The sequence below is a fragment of the Carassius auratus genome, chromosome 8 (assembly GCF_003368295.1).
Source record: "Carassius auratus strain Wakin chromosome 8, ASM336829v1, whole genome shotgun sequence".
Taxonomy (NCBI): domain Eukaryota; kingdom Metazoa; phylum Chordata; class Actinopteri; order Cypriniformes; family Cyprinidae; genus Carassius; species Carassius auratus.
In genome coordinates, this window is record NC_039250.1 from 12,435,875 (window position 1) to 12,455,458 (window position 19,584).

The following is a 19,584-nucleotide window of genomic DNA, read 5'->3' on the forward strand; positions in this document are numbered from 1 at the left end:
AATAAAAACATCCTGTAATTTGCAGAGACTCCCTACTCTTCTCTCTATCAAATCAGACATGCTCATCCAGTGAGGTGTACTCGCTCGTTCTTTTATACCTTCTTCTCTTTCCCTCCCTCTGTGTCACAAAAAAAGATTATTGATGTCTTCTAACCCATTTCAGAAATCACAGTAAATGGAAAAATGTTACACACAATAAAACCATTATAGATCTGCAAGGAACTAAACAAAAAGGCTGGTCAAAGTCGTCTCAAAGAACGTATTGTTTTGGTGTTCATTTTTACAGACAATATGAAGCAGTAGTGTCAAGGTTATCATGTTTACTAAGCTCACAGGTGAAAAACCTCATCTTCAGTAATCTTCAATAACTTTACCACTAAAGGTGCATTAGGGTACTATGTTCCCCTAAAGGGATACTCCACCTCAAAATGAAAATTTTGTCAGTTATCACTTACCCCCATGTCGTTCCAAACCCGGAAAAGCTTTGTTTGTCTTCAGAACAAAATTTAACATATTTGGATGAAAACCTGGAGGACACAAGGATACATTTTCTACATGTATTTACGCTTTGATTTGAATGAAAACGACTGATACAGAAAAGTGTTCAGCTCATATTCTCCAAAATGGTGCTACGGTGATGCGGAGATCATCTTTAATATAAACCTTTATTGGTATTGCTCCAATGACCAGTTGTTGCAACCAAAAGGTACAGTTTTGGGGGGAAAAAATTGTGATTTATTTCCCCAATTACGGTTCATATTTTGCTCAAATAGCTTCCACAACTACACTGAAATAGGCCTATTCCAGTTGTGTGTGTATGTGTGTGTGTGTGTCCACTCGTGGGATTTTAAAAATATTACTGTTTTACTTTTTTGACTAATTTAATCATCTCATTAATTCTCACTCATGTCTTTTCAATATAACACGAGTGATGGATTTCTGCATTGATTACTTATAAAAGGTGGTATGGTACTCACGGTTATAGATGAACACAATCTGACCAATGAGCATACTATATATAATTGTAATTTTGACATTTCCTGGAATTCTGAAGGAAAAAGTCAGAATTTTGAGGGGGAAAAAAACTCTTGTGAGATCAAGATTGTGGGATTATGAAAAATCATTTCTCCCCCGTGGCAGGAAAAAAAGACAGAACTACAAGATGCAAACTCAGAGTTCAAAGTTTACATTCAGTCAGATCCTATTAATATAGCCTGAATATATATAGCCTACTAAATAGCCATTGAATATTGGCATAATAAGGTTTTTGAAAATATAAAGCATCCCAGTGTTGCCAAGTAAAATACAACCAGAATACAATCTGTAATGAGAGGAAAATATCTTCTGCCATCAGTGCGCTGAGCCAGAGACCATCTTATAAAGGATGGACATGCCAGTACGGGTGTGTCATTCAGTCCCAAAATGTAATTATCGTGATTTAGAGCAGAGAGAGTACTAACACGAGGTAAAACAATGAACGATATGAGCCCAATATGGGAGGAAGCTGATGACACAGGAGCTATGGGGAGCAAGGTTTAAACGTGCAGCAGACCCACACACCTCCCAGACTGTCCCACACTCAGCAGTGAGAGCAAGCAGAGGCTTTGATCTCTATCTTAGCTGCTCCAGGAAATGAGCTCCGTATTAAAATGCTCCATGACACACGAGCCCAGAGCTGAGCACAGCACGCTGTAAAAACAAAAACACAAATCCCTCGCGCGCGCACACACGGACACATCTGAGCACCCTGCACTGGACAGGAAATTAAAAGCCTTTTAAAATAACCCATAAACCACTGAGGCCCCGAAATGAGAAAATAATCACCGATTATTCGCGGGGTTTTAAAGTGGACCGGTGAAGAATTTGACGACGGCTCTCAATCTTTCGCGCTTGATAACTTCTTTTAATGGAGTCGTCGTGCACGCGCACACTCTTACGCTCTCCACAGTATTTTCCGAAACAGCATGCGAGCCCCTTTGCAACTCCAGCTCAAACATTTAAATACGGAGGGTAATCATTTTAATTAATACACACAATTAACAGAGACCAATATAGTGCAGAAAGAAGCCTCAACAGTGCAACACATTCCCTTTTAAAATTTCCCAACACATTAACAATCCGTTTGAAACGTTAAATAAATAAATAGATATTTTGTAAATCGCAAATTTTATCCTTTAGAATATCACATTGTGTTTCACACTGAATTATATACCTACAGACTAGTACACCTGGAATCATTAAGTCTAGTCTTATTAAAACAATTTACCATACACTGGATGTACATAGTAAATACTTGAAAAGCTATGTGGGTGATGTACATATTCAGAACATTATTCATTTATTATCACAGTTTAAATGCATTCAGTAAAACAATTAGATAAAGATATTGGACTGGTTTTGGAGGGCACTGTGAAGCCTATTTATAAGTACAACAATGCACCCTAGTGGTTGGTAAAAGTCTGGCTTGAGGAGTTTATTTTTGGGGTTATGATTCTTTTAAAACATCCAATCAGACCATGTAGTACCTCAAGTACGAATATATTTAATCATAATGGTTAAAAAAAATACATTTCTGACTTCAGTAGCTACCAATTGTTTTGATGGCAGGTATATGAGTAGTCTAGTTAAACCTTAGTCAGGATAGCGTAATATTTATTTTTTGACAGGAATGTAAAACGAGTAGCCCATGTGAGTGATCATAGATATCTATGGTGAGTGATAAACTACGCCTTCAATGGACTGCTGTTTAACAACAGCGATTGTTCTGCTGGCGAAATGTCTTTCCTAAAAGAGCATTCAGTAGACAACACCCTCATTAAATAGTTTTGAAAGTCATTACATGATCTACGCTTTCAAAAGTGCATGCTATCATCTATCCCCCAGAGCCTAGTTTATAACTAGTTTAAGGTTTATAACATAGCCTATTCAGTAGGTAATTTCGTTAGATACAAAATATCAGAGCCAGTGGCAACTGCAAACATCTGCTGTGAACTTTATGATGTATGAAGCCTATCAATCTTAAAGAGTTTTTCATGCAATATTTGTTTAAGGAAAATGCCACTTGCATTCATATTTAATGTAATGAAAAGACATTCAATCACTGTGTGCAGAACCTAGATAAATAAATAAATACAATAAAACCCCAAAAATAAAAACAGTGACTTCAGAACACCAATTATTCATTGCTTGTTATTCATTGCACTTCATAATTTTATGAACAGCTTATTATTAATTGATAATATCTTTTAAATAATTTATAAATCAGAACCAGAAAACTGGCTAGTAAGTGTGTCACACACCATGGACTTTGGTACTGTAAAAAAAAACCTGTAAAAATTTAAGTCTTCCTCAAATATAGCTCAATTACAATGCAAAGTATAGCCTGATATTATTTTCTAGACAAACACACCAGATAGTGAAAGGCACAGCGGGTTATAGCAGCTACATGTGGAGTATTTATAGCTGTAGTCATGCAGGACAGAGTCCTGGTGTCATTTCATAAAACAGTATCTGTTACAGACAAGGGAACTAAATATATTCTGAGCCGGACAACGACATGCACATGTAAATCTCACAGACATCGGCTCACTCTAGAGAATCTCCAGTTGGACACTGTATTTCTTTCAGCTGTTAACTAATCCTGATTGTTTTTCTGTGGCAGGATTCAGTTCTGCGCAAGAAGGGTGAGTCACCGGGCCTTCGCTGCGGCGTGTGTGAATTTGATATTTCCTTTCACTAGATTATTGTAATGCATTAATCCTGACACTTCAGTGAGACACTTCTTCTTTTGAATAATCGACTAGTTTACTTTATTTGCCAGGTTAACAGATTTTATTTCCTTGAGCACTGCTTGAAGTCAATGACAAATAAGAGTTACGATGATAAAGAAAAGGGTGAAATCATTTTTTTTTTTTTTTATGTAAACACATCCCCATGTTCTTTCTACTCATGTTGGCATTATATGGTTTTCTACAATGCATGTGCATATACACATCTCATTATTTCCATAAAGGTTTTAAATGTACTTTTCAAAGTATAAAAAGTATTTTTACAAACATCACGAATTATTAATTCATGAATATCACTTTATTTTCACACCACCATATCACAACCTAAACAAATACTGTCCTATAAAGATCTGGCATTTTAAGAGAGTTTTATATATATATATATATATATATATATATATATATATATATATATATATATATATATATATATATATATATATATATATTCTTATTATTATATTATTATATATATATAATAAAATCAAGATGTATTTTAATACAGAAAATTTAAGATTTTTAGTTTTAAAAAAGTACTTTGACAGTTTTCACAGCAATGCCATTAAAGAATAATGTTTGGTTTCCCATTGAACCTTTCAATGAGCAATTCATAAAAGAACCATGTTTTCTAATTAATTATCTGAAAAACCATCTTCCACTATAAAGAACTTATGTGCAATGGAAATATTCAATAGATTTTAAAGTTGCTTCATGAAACCATCAATGCATCAATAAAGAGCATTCATTTTTATTAAGAGTGACCCATGGAGCTAGAGCCCACTAGGGGGTCTCAACAAACTTCCAGGGGGCCCCAGTCAGTTCAAATTAATACATCTATGAATTGATATTTTGATAATTTGACATGCCTAAAAAACACTTAAATAAATATGTAAGCAAATATTTAATTACTTTGATACAAATTTAGTGCAACAAATGACATCAAAAGTGGAAAAGGTTGGTCAGAAAGGTACATTTACTCACAGACCAGTGTCCACTGAGTCATAAAACAGTGGTATCATCAGATCAATCAGATGAATTGATCTCAGCAGACAGGGTGTGATACTATGACTGAATTCAGATGTGCCTTGTTACCAATGTCTTGGACAAAGGGGCATGATTTATTAACAGAAGTATCTGATCTTGAGTTTTCTCTTTATTCACAGAAATCACTGAGTGCGGATTACTAATGACCGTTTATGTACGAACCATGGCATGGAATGTGACCTAAACATCTAAAATGAGTGTGTACTAAAGAGAGGCAGAGTTTGGACATCGACACTGCCTGCCTCTTGAGGGCAGATTTTTGTTATTTAAGGTCATGGGACTGTCAGATAAAGCCGTGATTGGCCGAGGCCTCAATAGTCCTGACCAATTAGTGCGTGAGGCCTACCTGATGGCATATGACTATATCAACTATGTGACAGCCAAACCAGGCGTCCCGGTGGGTCCAGCACCATCCCGTGCCACGGCCGCCCTGCGCCACGCTGGAGATGAGCTGCTCACTCGCTTCCCCATCTTCTTTCGCCGCTGGCCACGTGTTTTCCAGGACGTGACAGACCGAACAGCCTGCTCAACCCTCGTTTCCATTCTGGACGAGCACTTTGCACCCACACGACGTAGAGATCTCGCCTGGAGCGCCGTGCTGTCCGTGTTTGTTCTCTCTGGACAGCTGGCATTGCACTGCGAGGAGAAGGGCATGTCTGATATCCTGCCTCAGATTCAGGAGTGCGTGGGCAGCTACGTAGAGAGGGTCATCTGCCCAGAGATCAGAGACAGAGGAGGATGGGTAAGTGTCAGGGGTCGAAGCAGGTCTCTTCTCGTTAAGCCTCAGGACCCATTTGGCTTTATTCTGATTTATTATGATGATTCAATATTGTCACCAGATGCTAGCTGAATCAGGGGCTTCATTTGAATATTTAATACTTATACATTAGAAATTTTAATTATCTTTACTTTCTTACTTTTACTCAAATAACAGTTCAAAGATTTACTTGAGTACAAGAAAGTGCTACATTTTTAATGTTCTTAAGTAGGTTATTAAAGATAAACAACAACAACAACTTTAATTTATGAAATGTAGTGCAGTAAAAAGTAGGCTATGAATGTAGTGAAGTAAAGTTTTCCAAAGAAACAATCTGAGAAAATACAGATACTTTTTTAATTTGCTTGAGTAAAGTAAAAATACTTCACTACTGTCCACCTCTGTATTATTAAGTAATGTGCTTTGCAAAAAGTATACTCTGTTGCAAAATAAGCAAAGAAAATGCACAAAAAAGTAATTGTGTAATATGACAGCCATTGGTAAAGTCTGTATTCTGCAGAATATGCAAATTAGGTGATATAATCCAAGTGGTAACTGCCATAGATATGTAGACGCCCAATTTGACTGCTCCAGGCGATGCAGCCGCCATCTTGGAACGGTCAACTTGACGTCATTCGCCATATTGTAGGTTCTCACAGAGCCGCTTTGTGCAGGAGGCAATGGCATCTTTCGAATATTCAGTGAATACCATGGTGAATGAAGTCAAGTTGACCGTTACAATATGGCGGACGGCGCGGCCCACAGAAACGCAGAAAAGTCAAAAGAGTATAGACCTCTTTGGAAAAGTCTATGCTTACTGCCATGATTTGAGCAATTTATGTTACCATTCTAATTAGAAATTCGTCATCTTCATATTTTTATTCATATTATACTGAGTACCTAAAACTGTCTAAATTAGAAGATACTTAGTGCTGCAGTAAACTAACACCTTTTTATTTTTAGCATAAGAACGGGCACGAATGTGCGGTCGGCTTCCAGTTATTTGAGTTTTTTGTTTTTTCCCCCAAAGTTATTTGAGCTGTACTAAAATAGTAGCGTGCTTTATGTGCTGCTTAATATTGCAAACTGGCATTTGTCATATCATTTAAATCAATTACTGTAATCAAATAACAAGTTATTCTAGTTATTTACAGACGTCTGGATGTTACTGATCGGGAAGTATCGCACTTTCACAGGAAATAGCTTACTTATTCGTATAAAATAAGATGGATTATGTTGATACTTATAGTAATAATTATGTCTTAATATCCCAGTCAGGTTTTATCAGTCGGTTCGGCGAGAAGCAGAATCTCGAGGACCAGGTGATGAAGGTGTGCTGCTGGTCTCTGCTCCTGCTCGGTGTGGGGATCTTAGCCTACTTCCTATGGAGAAGAACAATTTAGACAACTGCGACATCTGCTGAGAAAATGTAATAAGGACATTCATGATTCGCTTGGTTTGTGGTAAGATTAAGTCAACCCATTTATTAGTTTTTAAGCTATAAGCACAACTTGTTAAATAATAACTAGTAAAAATAACCAATCCCTTGTTAATAAATACCATGTTATCAACATTTGTTTCCAGTTAAAACAGCTCTAATTATGCTGTGCTGGACAAATATAGTTATAACTTAATTTTACTGAAGCTAATATTCATGTTAAAATAAAAATGAAAACATTTTGACCGCACATGCCTGATATGTTTCTCATTACGTCTGAAACCCCTTGATGTTATTTGATATAGTTCTAAAAAAATAATATTCCATCATTTCCTCACTCATGTGTCATTCCAAACTTGTAAGATCATACTTCCTTTGAACTTTTTCACATTATCGTCTCTTGTTCTATAGGTTTGGAAAGACGTGAGAATGAGTAAAGGATTCTTAGATGCTAATTTTGTGTGTTAAATACGTTTCTTGTTTTTATTCGGTTTCATTATTAAAATCTTATACATTAAAGTATATAGGATGCATGATCATCACTGTGTGAATGAAAAACTGCCAAGCAGCCACCATGTTTGAGATTGTCCACAACTGTAATATATATATAAATACATCAAATTTAATGTAACATTTCTGTGCACTATTGAACTCCCTTTTATGATATTAGGTTCGATAACTTCTAAAATGGACATAAATTTTTCAACATAAAAAAAAAATCAGTTCATTTTGTATTCGTAGTAGATAAATATACACAATGTGAAATGCATAAACCAATATTTACAAATTGCATTATTGTTTTAGGATTTACATATATGGATGTTACATAATTAGTGACGGTTGAAACTTCAGACTGGTAAGGTAATTAAGCGTTCTGCATGAGATCAGTTCATTCATGTGATGTCTAGAGGCAATCCCAACAGGTTTGACAAGGACATGCCAGTGTATGTGACCAGTGAAGAATGAGGATGGGTTCAAATAATTGGTTCATTCATATCTGCAAATTAAAGAAATGAAGACAGAGACATTTTAACAGAAGAAAAAGCCTTTAATGACATCTGTACAAACAAGAGACAAGAACAGACAAAGAAAATTGAGCTTTGGAACGTTTTTTTTTTAGTTTCCTTATACATGAGCAAAATGTTACAGCCTGGAAGACAACACGTATATGAAGAGACTTAAGCCAGCTCTTCCTCTCCCTCCTCCTCAAACTCGCCCTCCTCCTCTGCGGTGGCATCCTGGTACTGCTGGTACTCGGACACCAGGTCATTCATGTTGCTCTCGGCCTCGGTGAACTCCATCTCATCCATACCTTCTCCGGTGTACCAATGCAGGAAAGCCTTGCGCCTGAACATAGCTGTGAACTGCTCTGAGATCCTCTTGAACAGCTCCTGGATGGCTGTGCTGTTGCCGATGAAGGTGGCGGCCATCTTGAGCCCACGGGGCGGGATGTCACAGACAGCAGTCTTGACGTTGTTGGGGATCCATTCGACGAAGTAGCTGCTGTTCTTGTTCTGAACGTTGAGCATCTGCTCGTCCACCTCCTTCATGGACATGCGGCCGCGGAAGATGGCAGCAACAGTGAGGTAGCGGCCGTGGCGGGGGTCGCAGGCGGCCATCATGTTCTTGGCATCAAACATCTGCTGCGTGAGTTCAGGAACGGACAGTGCACGGTACTGCTGGCTCCCCCTGCTGGTGAGAGGGGCGAAGCCAGGCATGAAGAAGTGGAGACGAGGGAAGGGCACCATGTTTACGGCCAGTTTGCGCAGATCTGCATTGAGCTGGCCAGGGAACCTGAGGCAGGTGGTGACTCCGCTCATGGTGGCGGAGACGAGATGGTTGAGGTCACCGTATGATGGGGTGGTGAGTTTGAGGGTGCGGAAGCAAATGTCGTACAGAGCTTCATTGTCGATGCAGTAGGTCTCGTCTGTGTTCTCCACCAACTGGTGGACAGACAACGTGGCATTGTATGGTTCTACTACAGTATCGGACACTTTGGGTGAGGGCACCACACTGAAGGTGTTCATGATGCGGTCGGGATACTCTTCACGGATCTTGCTGATGAGGAGGGTGCCCATACCGGAGCCGGTGCCTCCACCGAGAGAGTGCGTGAGCTGGAAGCCCTGCAGGCAATCACAGCTCTCGGCCTCTTTACGAACCACATCCAGGACAGAGTCCACCAGCTCCGCCCCCTCGGTGTAGTGGCCTTTAGCCCAGTTGTTTCCAGCACCACTCTGACCTGTTGCAATAGGCAACGCATTTAATTTTCACATCCACAATTTTAGCATAAATGTGATCCTGAAACCAGCCATAAGAGTCTTTTTTTATTTATTTAGATTTTAAACCATCAATGTATGGTTTTGTCAGGATAGGACAATATTTGGCTGACAATTTGAAAACCTGGAATCTCTGAAACATTGAGAAACCCACCTTTAAAGTTGTCTAAATGAAGTTGTTAGCAATGCAGATTACAAATCAAAATTTAAGTTCTGATATATTTACAGTAAGAAACGTACAAAATATATTCATGGAACTTCATCTTTACTTATTTTGACCTGTACAATGTATTATTGGCCATTGCTACAAATATAACTGTGCTACTCATGACTGGTTTTGTGCTCCAGGGTCACAATTGGTATTTCTTTAATAAAAAAACTCACCAAAAACAAAGTTGTCTGGCCTGAAGACCTGACCGAAGGGTCCAGATCTCACGGAGTCCATAGTACCAGGCTCCAGATCCACCAACACTGCACGGGGCACATATTTGCCTCCTAAAAGATTGCAAAACGGGGTTAGAAAGACAAAATGGTTTTCCCTAATGACATGTGCACTCTCAGTGCGCAGTATTGATGTGGACGTACCTGATGCCTCGTTGTAATAGACATTGATCCTATCGAGCTGGAGGTCGCTGTCGCCATGATATGTGCCGGTGGGATCAATACCATGTTCATCACTGATAACCTCCCAGAACTAAAGAATATAACCGATAATATTAGAGAACTGGAATTCAAAGTATTGAATGTAAAACTACAAGCAACAATTCATAGTGTTATTCATGCCATTCGATTTAAAAATATTTTATTCGTCTACATTGTGCACTGAAATATTTCACTAAAACGGCACTTTTCAAATATTCACCGCGTGGGTCTCACAAAAGGCGCCAACTGTTCACAAACGCCCACGCAGATTTCGTATCAAACTCCTCCCGCCCAAATCTTGCGCGCGCGCGCCACGCACGCCGGTTGGCTGAGATCCGTTTCCGTCGTCTTTTCAAGCTAACGGTTTTATTGATTTTTTTTTATATATATTTAACTAATAGATTTAAGTGATTTTATCTTAGTCGGGTAATATTTAATGCAATTGCTATGGTTGTATTTAGCTTGCGCTAGGCTTTTAACGTTACTTCCTTTTGTCGCACTGCAGTGAATCTCACAAAGGGAAGCTCCAGACAGACGCCGGTCAGAACCAACAGTTGGCGCAAACGTACACATTTCTTAAACTATTATTCAATTTCGTCGTCTTTTTAATTTTCCCAAGCGTTTCACAGTGTAACAATGAGGAAGCACATGGTTGACCTAGATTTCATTCAAACATCAGAACATCCGCTTTTTAGGCGGTTCATAATGGACAACAGCGTGCAATAACGATACAAAAGATAAAATATGACGAATAAGTTAATTCTGCGTTCTTTCACAAATATCTAAAAGAAAACGCAATATTTTGTTTTCTACACAGTCTAATATATAAACCAACAACTGCACATTTAAAAGATAAAAACAGACCTTGGCTCCGATCTGGTTACCGCATTGTCCGGCTTGAAGATGCACGATTTCCCTCATTTTTACTCTGAATTAGAAGATCTGAGAAGGAGGTGACGTTACGCCTTTTTCTTTCTTCAACTGGCTGAGAATGAAAACTTCCCCCATATAAATAGACTCCCGCCCCGCCCTGGACACAAGGTTAGTATGTTTCAGCCTATAGTATCAGCACGTCATTAGCTGTCCTTCTAGAGCCCGCCCATATGTGTCCGTCTGACCAATCACAGTAGAGACAGGGGACGCTGATTAGCCCTCCTCGACTGTCAGTCATTTTTTATGTCAACGTATGATTTTCTACTACACTACTTTGTTTTTATATATATATATATATATATATATATATATATATATATATATATATATATATATATATATCTATATATCTATCTATCTATATATATATATATATATATATATATATATATATATATATATATATATATATATATATATATATATATATATATATATATATATATAGATGAAGCAAAATCCTATAATGAAGCTGTAAATCGCACACAAACGCTTGGTTGTTTACGGCTCTGAAATGTTTTGCGTGCCAAGGCTCAATCTAAACAGCTCGCAATAATAACAGGAAGTAAAATGTAACATTATATTTACTAGGCACGTAATGGCTAAATATTATAACATTAAAATAAAACTGTGTAAGATACTGTAGAATAGAATATTCAACAAACAAACACATAACTCACATAAAAAAAGAGCAGAAAATCCCATGTGCAGTTTAGAATACGTTTTAAAAGAGTAGGGTACTTTTTAAGTAAATAATATACTTTAAAATTATACCTAATTGTGAACTAAATGTTATATTTTCAGACACAGAATTGCATGCTAATTGCAATTAAATGGTAAACGGGTATTATAGTTTAAATTTAAACACATGTAATTATTGCTTTGTTGTGCAAATTAAGCTGGACGTACATCTTTATATGTAATTTCATAATTATTTCTATTGTCTTTAAAATAAGGTTAAAGAATTAAACTGCTGAGTGTACTGACTATATACTTCAATGTCTTTAAAAATGTGTTTTGTATTAGTCAGCATTTCAAAATAAGTGAACTTGTTTAACGTGAACTCTCAAGTATACTTAAGCGGTTTTTATTTCATTATATTTTATATTCATTAATATAATATCCCATTATATTATTATTATATTATTTCATTAATATCGCATTAGATTTGAAGTACACTACAAGTGTATAATTCAAAACAATTAAAGGGATAGTTCTCAGGACATGAAACATAAAGTAAGGACATTGGTAAAATAGTCCATGTGTCATCAGTGGTACAACCTTAACTTTACAAAGCTAGGAGAATACTTTTAGTGTGCAAAGAAAACAAAAATAACAACTTTAAATTGTGTTGCTGTCTATGAAGGGCCAGAGAGCTCTGGGATTTCATCAAAAATATCTTTGATCCGAAGATGAAGGAAGGTCCTAGTTTTTGAACAACATGAGGGTGAGTAATTTTGACAGAATCTCTACATTTATGGATGAACCCAAGCACCCTTGTCAGAGCCATATATAAAGCAGTATACAATGGGCTTATGATGTTTATTAATATTTTGGCAAAAAGAAGCCCTTTTTCAGTTATTCTCAAAAATAAATGATCAAAAGTTTAGTGTGTGTATGTGTGAATGTGAAGAAGAGAGGTTCATGTTTCACAGACAGACACAGTTCTGGTTTGGGTGCAGTATTATTAAAAAAGCAATCTGACTGTAGGAGAGAGAATGCACGGTAATATAATCCACATTGGCACAGTTGCTGTGACTTAGACTGAGAGAATGAGAGTTTGCCCCAGGCCTCCTGCTGTATCATGGGCAAAGTCCTCAGGGGATTTTACAGGCCTGCCCAGATAAGATTGCAGATACTGTTACAGAAGCAGATGGCACACTGATGTCTTTCTGATTTGTATAATCCGAAAAGAGGCTACTTACGTACTGTTCTCCTGTTGTTTCACAAAGCTCAGTTTGCTCAGTACACTTAATCGTGACTATAAAAATAGGTGAATTAGAGTGAGTAACTTACAGAACAAGAGCACTTAGCTGAGTCATGGCAGTGATTTGTGAAGCTCTTTCAGTATTAATGAGTTCAACTTTCCAGTTTGGATTATATAGGGGAAAAAAATCAATATTGGCAATAATGCATTCCCCCTGTTTTCATTCCAAATCCATTTAACCTTTAATATTCTTATCTCCAACACAAAGATATATAAGAAATTGCGCCCTGATGAGAGAACCATGAAGAATGAGCCTCAAAGGGCCTTACTCTTCTTTGATTTTGAAAGTAAGAAATCTGATGGACCTATTTCCCAGGGAGCGTGTGAGTTAAAGAGGGTGGAGAACTGGGTGAGAGTCGAACAAAGACGTCATTCTGACTGCTTAGGGTGCAGGAGAAGTCAAAGGCTGCATACATGTTTGTAAATAGATACTTTCGTTTTTATCATGTCTGACATATTTGTTAGATCTAATATATCAGATGAGCATCTGTTTTTACTGCTCTGTTGTGTCAGCTTCTCTCATACTGAATACCCTTTGAAGTTAACATGCCATGTATGCTCGTAGATTTTATTGTACAAAAAATAATCATGAAAGAGAGTAATTTTATAAAACAGTTTGTCACCTCATATTGTTTAATAACAATTTCATAACTGATCTTTTGGTGACGTATGCTGGATTTCTCCAATCAATTATTTTACTTAAAACACAATCATCTTCAAGCTTATGTTCATTTTCTGACGCAGGAGCGGACATCTCAAAATCCATTTAACTGGTGATGCATAGTAAAAAGTCCCCGCCTTTCAATAATCCTTTTTACTCGGATGTGCATAACAATATGGAGATCTGTCCAATTCATCACAACTTTACTCAAACTTTAAAACTGGTTATTCCTCTGAAATGACTTTTGTTTTGCCCCACACAGGCTATTCGATAATATCAACCAACAGTCAGATTCACCATATGCTGCACTACATTTTATACAGTCTCTTATATCACTTGGAAATATTTGAAATTTCAGAAGTCAAATGGGTTTCAAGTGGAGTGGCCATCTAGTGTTGCAGAAAATAGCATTAAATATTATACTGAGACATTAACTGCACTCTGTCTATCTGTCTCTCTTCACTCCTGTCTAGACCAACACATCCTGGGATCCTTTCAAAATAGAAAAATCAAACATTCATTAATGAAATCTTATAGGGACCCTTCTGAAAAAATGAGTAGACTTTATGATACTTTTAAAATAAGTTCTTATTATATAAAAATATATACTTTTAGGTTAATATATTTGAAGTGTACCCAATTGCAACTTCATCATTACGAATGAGTATTTACAAACACGTGACATAAAAGTTTCAACGGAAATGTTGAAATATATTTTAATTTACCAAACGCAGTACAATAGAATTATAAAATTGCATATAAATAAGTACTTAAAGGGATACTCCACCCCATATTAAAATTTGTTGTTACAAACCCGTAAAAGCTTGGTTTGTCTTCGGAGCATAATTTAAGATATTTTGGATGAAATCCAGGAAGCCTGTGACTGTTCCATAGACTGCCAAGTAAATAACGGTGTCAAGGTCCAGAAAAGTATGACAAGTAAAAAAAAGGTTGAAAAAAAGCACAGTTATGTTCAACTAATTGCATATATAATATAAATCTTAACTAATACATTTTATTTTAATTGCAAATAACTTACAATTAAGTGTCAAAATGTTACTTTCAGTTCACAAGTAATGTATGTAATATCAAATAACAAACTACAGTTAATGTTAATCAAGTCCCTTAACTGTGCTTTAGAAGGTTAGTCAGCACATAAAGATAAGTGTTTATCTTTAAAGCTCTTTAAAAGATTAATAAAACATAATGATTTCAACTGTAAATTTAAGTGAAACTTTTAATGTGTCATTAAAGTGCGCTTTCTAAAATGAAACATGAAAGTCATGAGAGTGTCATTACAAGTGGCCTTTCATTTCAGTAATAATATATGATCTGAAAGTACAGTTTAAAAAAAACATTAAAAATATTTTAATTTGCACATGCAGCACAACTAATTATATTTCTTAACGCAAGGGGATGAATGCTGTTTGGTAAAAGAGGAAGTAAATAAAATGACTTGTGTCTTTTCCTTCTCACACCACTTCTCCTTTTATTCTGCTCTTTCGCAAAAGCATTTTGGTTGCAAAAAGAATTTTGCATCGAGGCAGCCGAACCTGGAACATTTAAGTGGTTGCACTGATTCTAGTTCTGTTTGTACTTTTTAACTGAGATTGGCAATCAGCAGTACAGAGCCATGTGAGGACATGTTACAGTGGTTTGGTTTTATTGAAATGTCAGGCCTTCTGTTGGCCATCTGTCTTATCAGAGATCCCTCGACGTGACACACTGAATGTCTCTTATCCCTGACTCAGCATATGTCCTTCCAGGGAACCATGCTAGTGCTGGCTAAGGCAAGCATCACTATTACTATTATTCATTATAAGATACCAGACTTATAATTCTTATGTGGTTGTTACAGACTCTCTCCGTGTGTGTGTGTGTGTGTGTGTGTGTGTGTTTATAGGGTAAAACAGACGTAATGCTCAGCTATAGCACTTCATTAGTCATGGGTGAGATCTCAGTGTTGGATACGAACAGCTGTTTCTCACTGAGCATCGACTGTAGATGGAGATGTTCTCCCAGATCCCACATGATATCAGATTCCTCTGTGCACACGATCAATATGTCATGATCAGTATTTCACCTCTGTACATAAAACATAGAAGCGCAGTCTAGTATAAACAGCTGTGTCAGATGCTCTGACTGTTGTTTATTACTCAGGAACTGTTGGTTGAAAGCGCTGGTGTCTGTCAGCACACAGAGCCTGAGTCATGGCCTCATCGCTTCAGAGCACTTCCCACAGTCAGCTGTTCCTGACACTAGACACTGCTTAGGCCTGAGAGGAGCTTCGTACACACAACCTACAACTGCATTTGACCACTACATTAGGCTCTTTCTATACAGTGCTGGCTGGGGGTCTCAAACTCTGTAAATCAGTTTTAAGAGCCCCTGAGAAACAAGCTTGTAATCATCTCTCTCTCTTGCCCTATTATTTGAGGTCAGACTGAGGGTGAGCTCGTACACTGATCAGCTCCACAGCTCCACAGAAAGGTTTCTGCACTGTATGCATGTATGAAAGATAACGGCAAGTTTGATTGAATGAGAGATGATAGCTAGGTTTCAAAACCTTGGGTTTTATGTTAGCATGCTAAGCTAACATTGTAGTCTTACAATAGCATAAACTACATCACACAAATATCAAGTGATTTCCAGTGTTTCAGTTTCACTGATCATTCTCCTGTTATTTTAGTAGCAGTACTAGTTTTCATATATTTTGATTTTGTATATTTTCTGTTTTAGCTTTAAATTTAGTTAAAATTAATTTTAATATATTATATTTTACCCTTTTATATTCATTTTTTTATTTTTAATTATTCTTTTTTACATTTTAATTATTTTACATCAGGTTATTTAGTTACATCAAACTTGCTAGATGAATATATACATGTATATGTGTATGTATGTACATGTCTGGGGTCAGTAAGATAAGCTTTTTTAATGTTTTGGAAAGTTATGCTCACAAAGGCAGCATTTATTTGATAAAAATACAGTAAAAACAGTTATATTTTGAAATGTTGAAATATAAAATTAGTTACACACACACACACACAGATATATATATAAACATTTTTTTTAATCTAGTATATTTTTTAGGATTGTGAAAGTTGAAAGAGCAAAATTTTTTTGAAACATTTTTTTTGTAAGATTGTACATGTCTTTAATGTCATATGCCTTTATCATTATTATTACTTGCTGACAAAAATCATTTAATTTTATTTTTATAATTATATTATTATACTGACATTGTTTTATCAATGCCTTAAATTTCAGAAGGCATCATAATTCCCCCTACCTTTTAAAGTAACTTTTTAATGGAGCATGCCATGGTGCCTTCAAATGCTGTGTATGTAGTCAGTGTACTAGGCATGGAAACAGTGCTAATGTTAGCTATTTAGGCTTTGGATTCCACAGAATGATCATCAAACAGTCATCAGTACAGAGCAGAGCAGATGGAGATTAGCTTTGCTCAACAGCTGTAGCGAGGCTCAAAATGGCAGGAGGCTGATTTGCATATGTATGAGCAGAGCACCACTATTGTAGTAAATCATTGACATGTAAGTCAATCATCCATGGTCTCACCTTTCATATTTAACTCTCTTTTGAGGTGCTCAAAAGAAAGAGCCTTTTTCATGCTGAAACGGCAGCTCTCTTTGCTTGTGCCGTGGTCAGTGTGCATTATGTGCTATTGAGTTATGCAGACACACAGCTGTGGGGGTTGAGATTCATTTAAAGCTGCCCACATCTGATTGAGTCTTGCTCTTGCAGTGTCTCTAGGGAAGTACCGGCAGGATATGAGCTCTGATGGTAATGCAAGTGGACTGTCCCACCCCCTCTGCTCTTCCCTGCAGTCGATGCTGACGAGGCCCTGGAGACGTGGACAGAAGAGCACAGATGTATGCAGATACAGAAGATCCACTGATCCACAGCGCTGGAGATAAACAGCATGCTTGTGAAACTGGTTTGTCTTACTGTAGAGTGTAATGGTATAAGACACATTTGACTTTTAGTGCTCGAGGACTCCCTGTTCTGAAGGCCTTGTGGAGATTTTTTGAAAGAACCTTATTAGGTTTTGCATCTTTTCAATCAATAACGAGACATTATTACATATCAAAGGTCATTAGTGTGCCATGAGCCGTTCCCTAATCTAAGGAAGGAAGTTATTTGTAATACGCTGCCAACGTGACATCTGCTGTACACACAATATGGTGGCTATTTGTTTTTTATACTTATAGCAAGATTATCTTTGTTAATCATTACCAGCTATATTTGTTGGTCCACCAGCATAAAGCACATTAACCATTTCATACAAATTATTGATTTAAACCTAGGTTAAACCTGTAAAAGTGAAACAGAAATGTGCTGGTCTTTCATTTGTATTCAGTTAATGTCTTGTGCTGTATAAATACAAGGCTAGGACATGACTGGAATGCATTTGAAAGCATTTGTTGGAAATGCCATGTCTGCTAAGATGAAGGAAGAAAGGCCTCGCCCAGGTTTACCTCACAAAGAACTGGAGCTCCCTCTAGTGTTAAAACAATCTTATTCATTTGCAGTGGGACTTAAAGGGATAGTTCACCCAAAACTGAATATTCTATCATGGTTTACTCACCCTCATGTTGTTCCAAACCTCTATGAGCTGCTTTCTTATTTTGAACATCAAATAAGATATTCTGAAGATTGCTGGTAATCAAACAGACTTCCATAGTATTTTTTTTTCCTACTATGGAAGTCAAAAGCAACCACCAACTGTTTGATAACAGCAATCTTCAAAAATATCTTCTGGAATGACACATGAGGGTGAGGGAATGATGACAAAATTGTCATTTTTGGGTGAACTATCCCTTTAACCCTTCTGGCCAAAAGCTTGGAACAATTACGATTAAAATAAAATTGTTAAAAAATAAAAGTCTCTTATGCTCACTGCATTTATTTGATTAAAATACAGTGAAAACAGTATTATTATATAATATTATATTATGTTATATAATATAATATTATAAAAATCTATTACATTTGAAAATAAAACTATATTATATAAAAAATGTACAACAATTTTTAAATAACTGTTTTCTAAGTCTAATATATAATATTTGATGGCAAAGCATGTAAATCATAGTTTCTACAACAATATTAAACAGCATAAACTGTTTTCAGCTTTGCTAAGAGTAAACGCTATTTGCATAATAAGTGAGAACCAATAATAACTGAGCAGCAAATCAGCATATTGTGATGATTTCTGAAGATCATGTGACACTGAAGACGGGAGAAACGATGCTGAAAATGCACAGGAATAAATTACATTTTAATATATATATGTTGAAATATTTTATTACATAATAATCCTATTTCACAATATCACTGCAATTTTTGACCAAATAAATGCAGTCTTGGTAAGCATAGATTTCTTTCCAAATCATTGGCGCCATCTAGTGTTGTAAAAGTAATATTTTGACATCCATTGGCAAATTATGAGACCGCAAACATGATTTATGGAAAATACTTCCTCTAAAATAGTTCGTCTTCAGGCTAAATGTCAGGTGGATATAGCAATCAAACAATCAGTTTCAACATGTTAAATTTGTTTGTGAGAATCCAAGGCAGGTTTATTTCAATAGCAGGTTTCACAGTGATCATTCAGTGTGCCAAATTGTGCCATTTAGAAAGAGTCTGCAGAACATCTGTTAATTAACTTGCATTACGAGCAATAGCATTCGTGATTTTTTTTAAACTAGCATAGCCTAACAAAGCTAATACATTAAAACCACCTCCATAATATCATGGACGTCCCCCTTGTGCTGCCAAAACAGCTCTGATGCATTGAGGCATGGACTGAACGAGTCCTGAGGTATCTGAGATGCCTGAAGTCATCATTTTACTTTATACAGAAAGGCTGAAAGTTTGGATCCAAACGCAAGAGGGCAGCAGAGAGTCACTTAAAGATTAATAAATACATAAAATAGAGGACTATTTTTATATATTTACTTACATACATACTTAGCCTGAGATGCCATTTGGACAGTAACCTCCAAAAATGCACAATCTATGTAATCTACAATTA

At 36.5% G+C, this 19,584-nt stretch overlaps 2 protein-coding genes and 1 long non-coding RNA gene across 3 annotated transcripts; 2 read left to right on the forward strand and 1 right to left on the reverse strand.

Moving 5' to 3' along the window:
* Positions 1-3,474: 3,474 nt before the first annotated feature.
* bcl2l16 (BCL2 like 16) lies at positions 3,475-8,025 on the forward strand. Its single transcript, XM_026269722.1, has 3 exons — positions 3,475-3,683; positions 4,952-5,574; positions 6,864-8,025. Exons 2-3 carry the CDS (start codon positions 5,107-5,109, stop codon positions 6,990-6,992), a joined length of 597 nt encoding a protein of 198 aa, XP_026125507.1. The 5' UTR covers positions 3,475-3,683; positions 4,952-5,106; the 3' UTR covers positions 6,993-8,025.
* A 101-nt stretch (positions 8,026-8,126) lies between these two features.
* On the reverse strand, positions 8,127-10,961 carry LOC113107305 (tubulin beta-1 chain-like). Its single transcript, XM_026269721.1, has 4 exons — positions 10,810-10,961; positions 9,889-9,997; positions 9,688-9,798; positions 8,127-9,266 (listed from the first exon to the last, which is right to left on the reverse strand). The coding sequence occupies exons 1-4, from the start codon at positions 10,864-10,866 to the stop codon at positions 8,206-8,208; spliced, it is 1,338 nt and encodes a 445-aa protein (XP_026125506.1). The 5' UTR covers positions 10,867-10,961; the 3' UTR covers positions 8,127-8,205.
* Positions 10,903-18,422, forward strand: LOC113107307 (uncharacterized). Its single transcript, XR_003292629.1, has 3 exons — positions 10,903-10,986; positions 12,245-12,325; positions 17,292-18,422. It is a non-coding gene; the product is annotated as an uncharacterized LOC113107307 (long non-coding RNA).
* Positions 18,423-19,584: the final 1,162 nt, after the last annotated feature.

What these genes read in the sequence shown, in the direction of transcription:
- bcl2l16 (XM_026269722.1), top strand. Translation starts at nt 5,107, where the DNA reads ATGGGACTGTCAGATAAAGCCGTGATTGGCCGAGGCCTCAATAGTCCT. An exon ending in TCAGAGACAGAGGAGGATGG is followed by an intron (nt 5,575 to 6,863) that starts GTAAGTGTCAGG and finishes TTAATATCCCAG; the next exon opens with TCAGGTTTTATCAGTCGGTT.
- LOC113107305 (XM_026269721.1), bottom strand. Translation starts at nt 10,866, where the DNA reads ATGAGGGAAATCGTGCATCTTCAAGCCGGACAATGCGGTAACCAGATC. An exon ending in GTAACCAGATCGGAGCCAAG is followed by an intron (nt 9,998 to 10,809) that starts GTCTGTTTTTAT and finishes TATATTCTTTAG; the next exon opens with TTCTGGGAGGTTATCAGTGA. An exon ending in GCCAGACAACTTTGTTTTTG is followed by an intron (nt 9,267 to 9,687) that starts GTGAGTTTTTTT and finishes CTATTGCAACAG; the next exon opens with GTCAGAGTGGTGCTGGAAAC.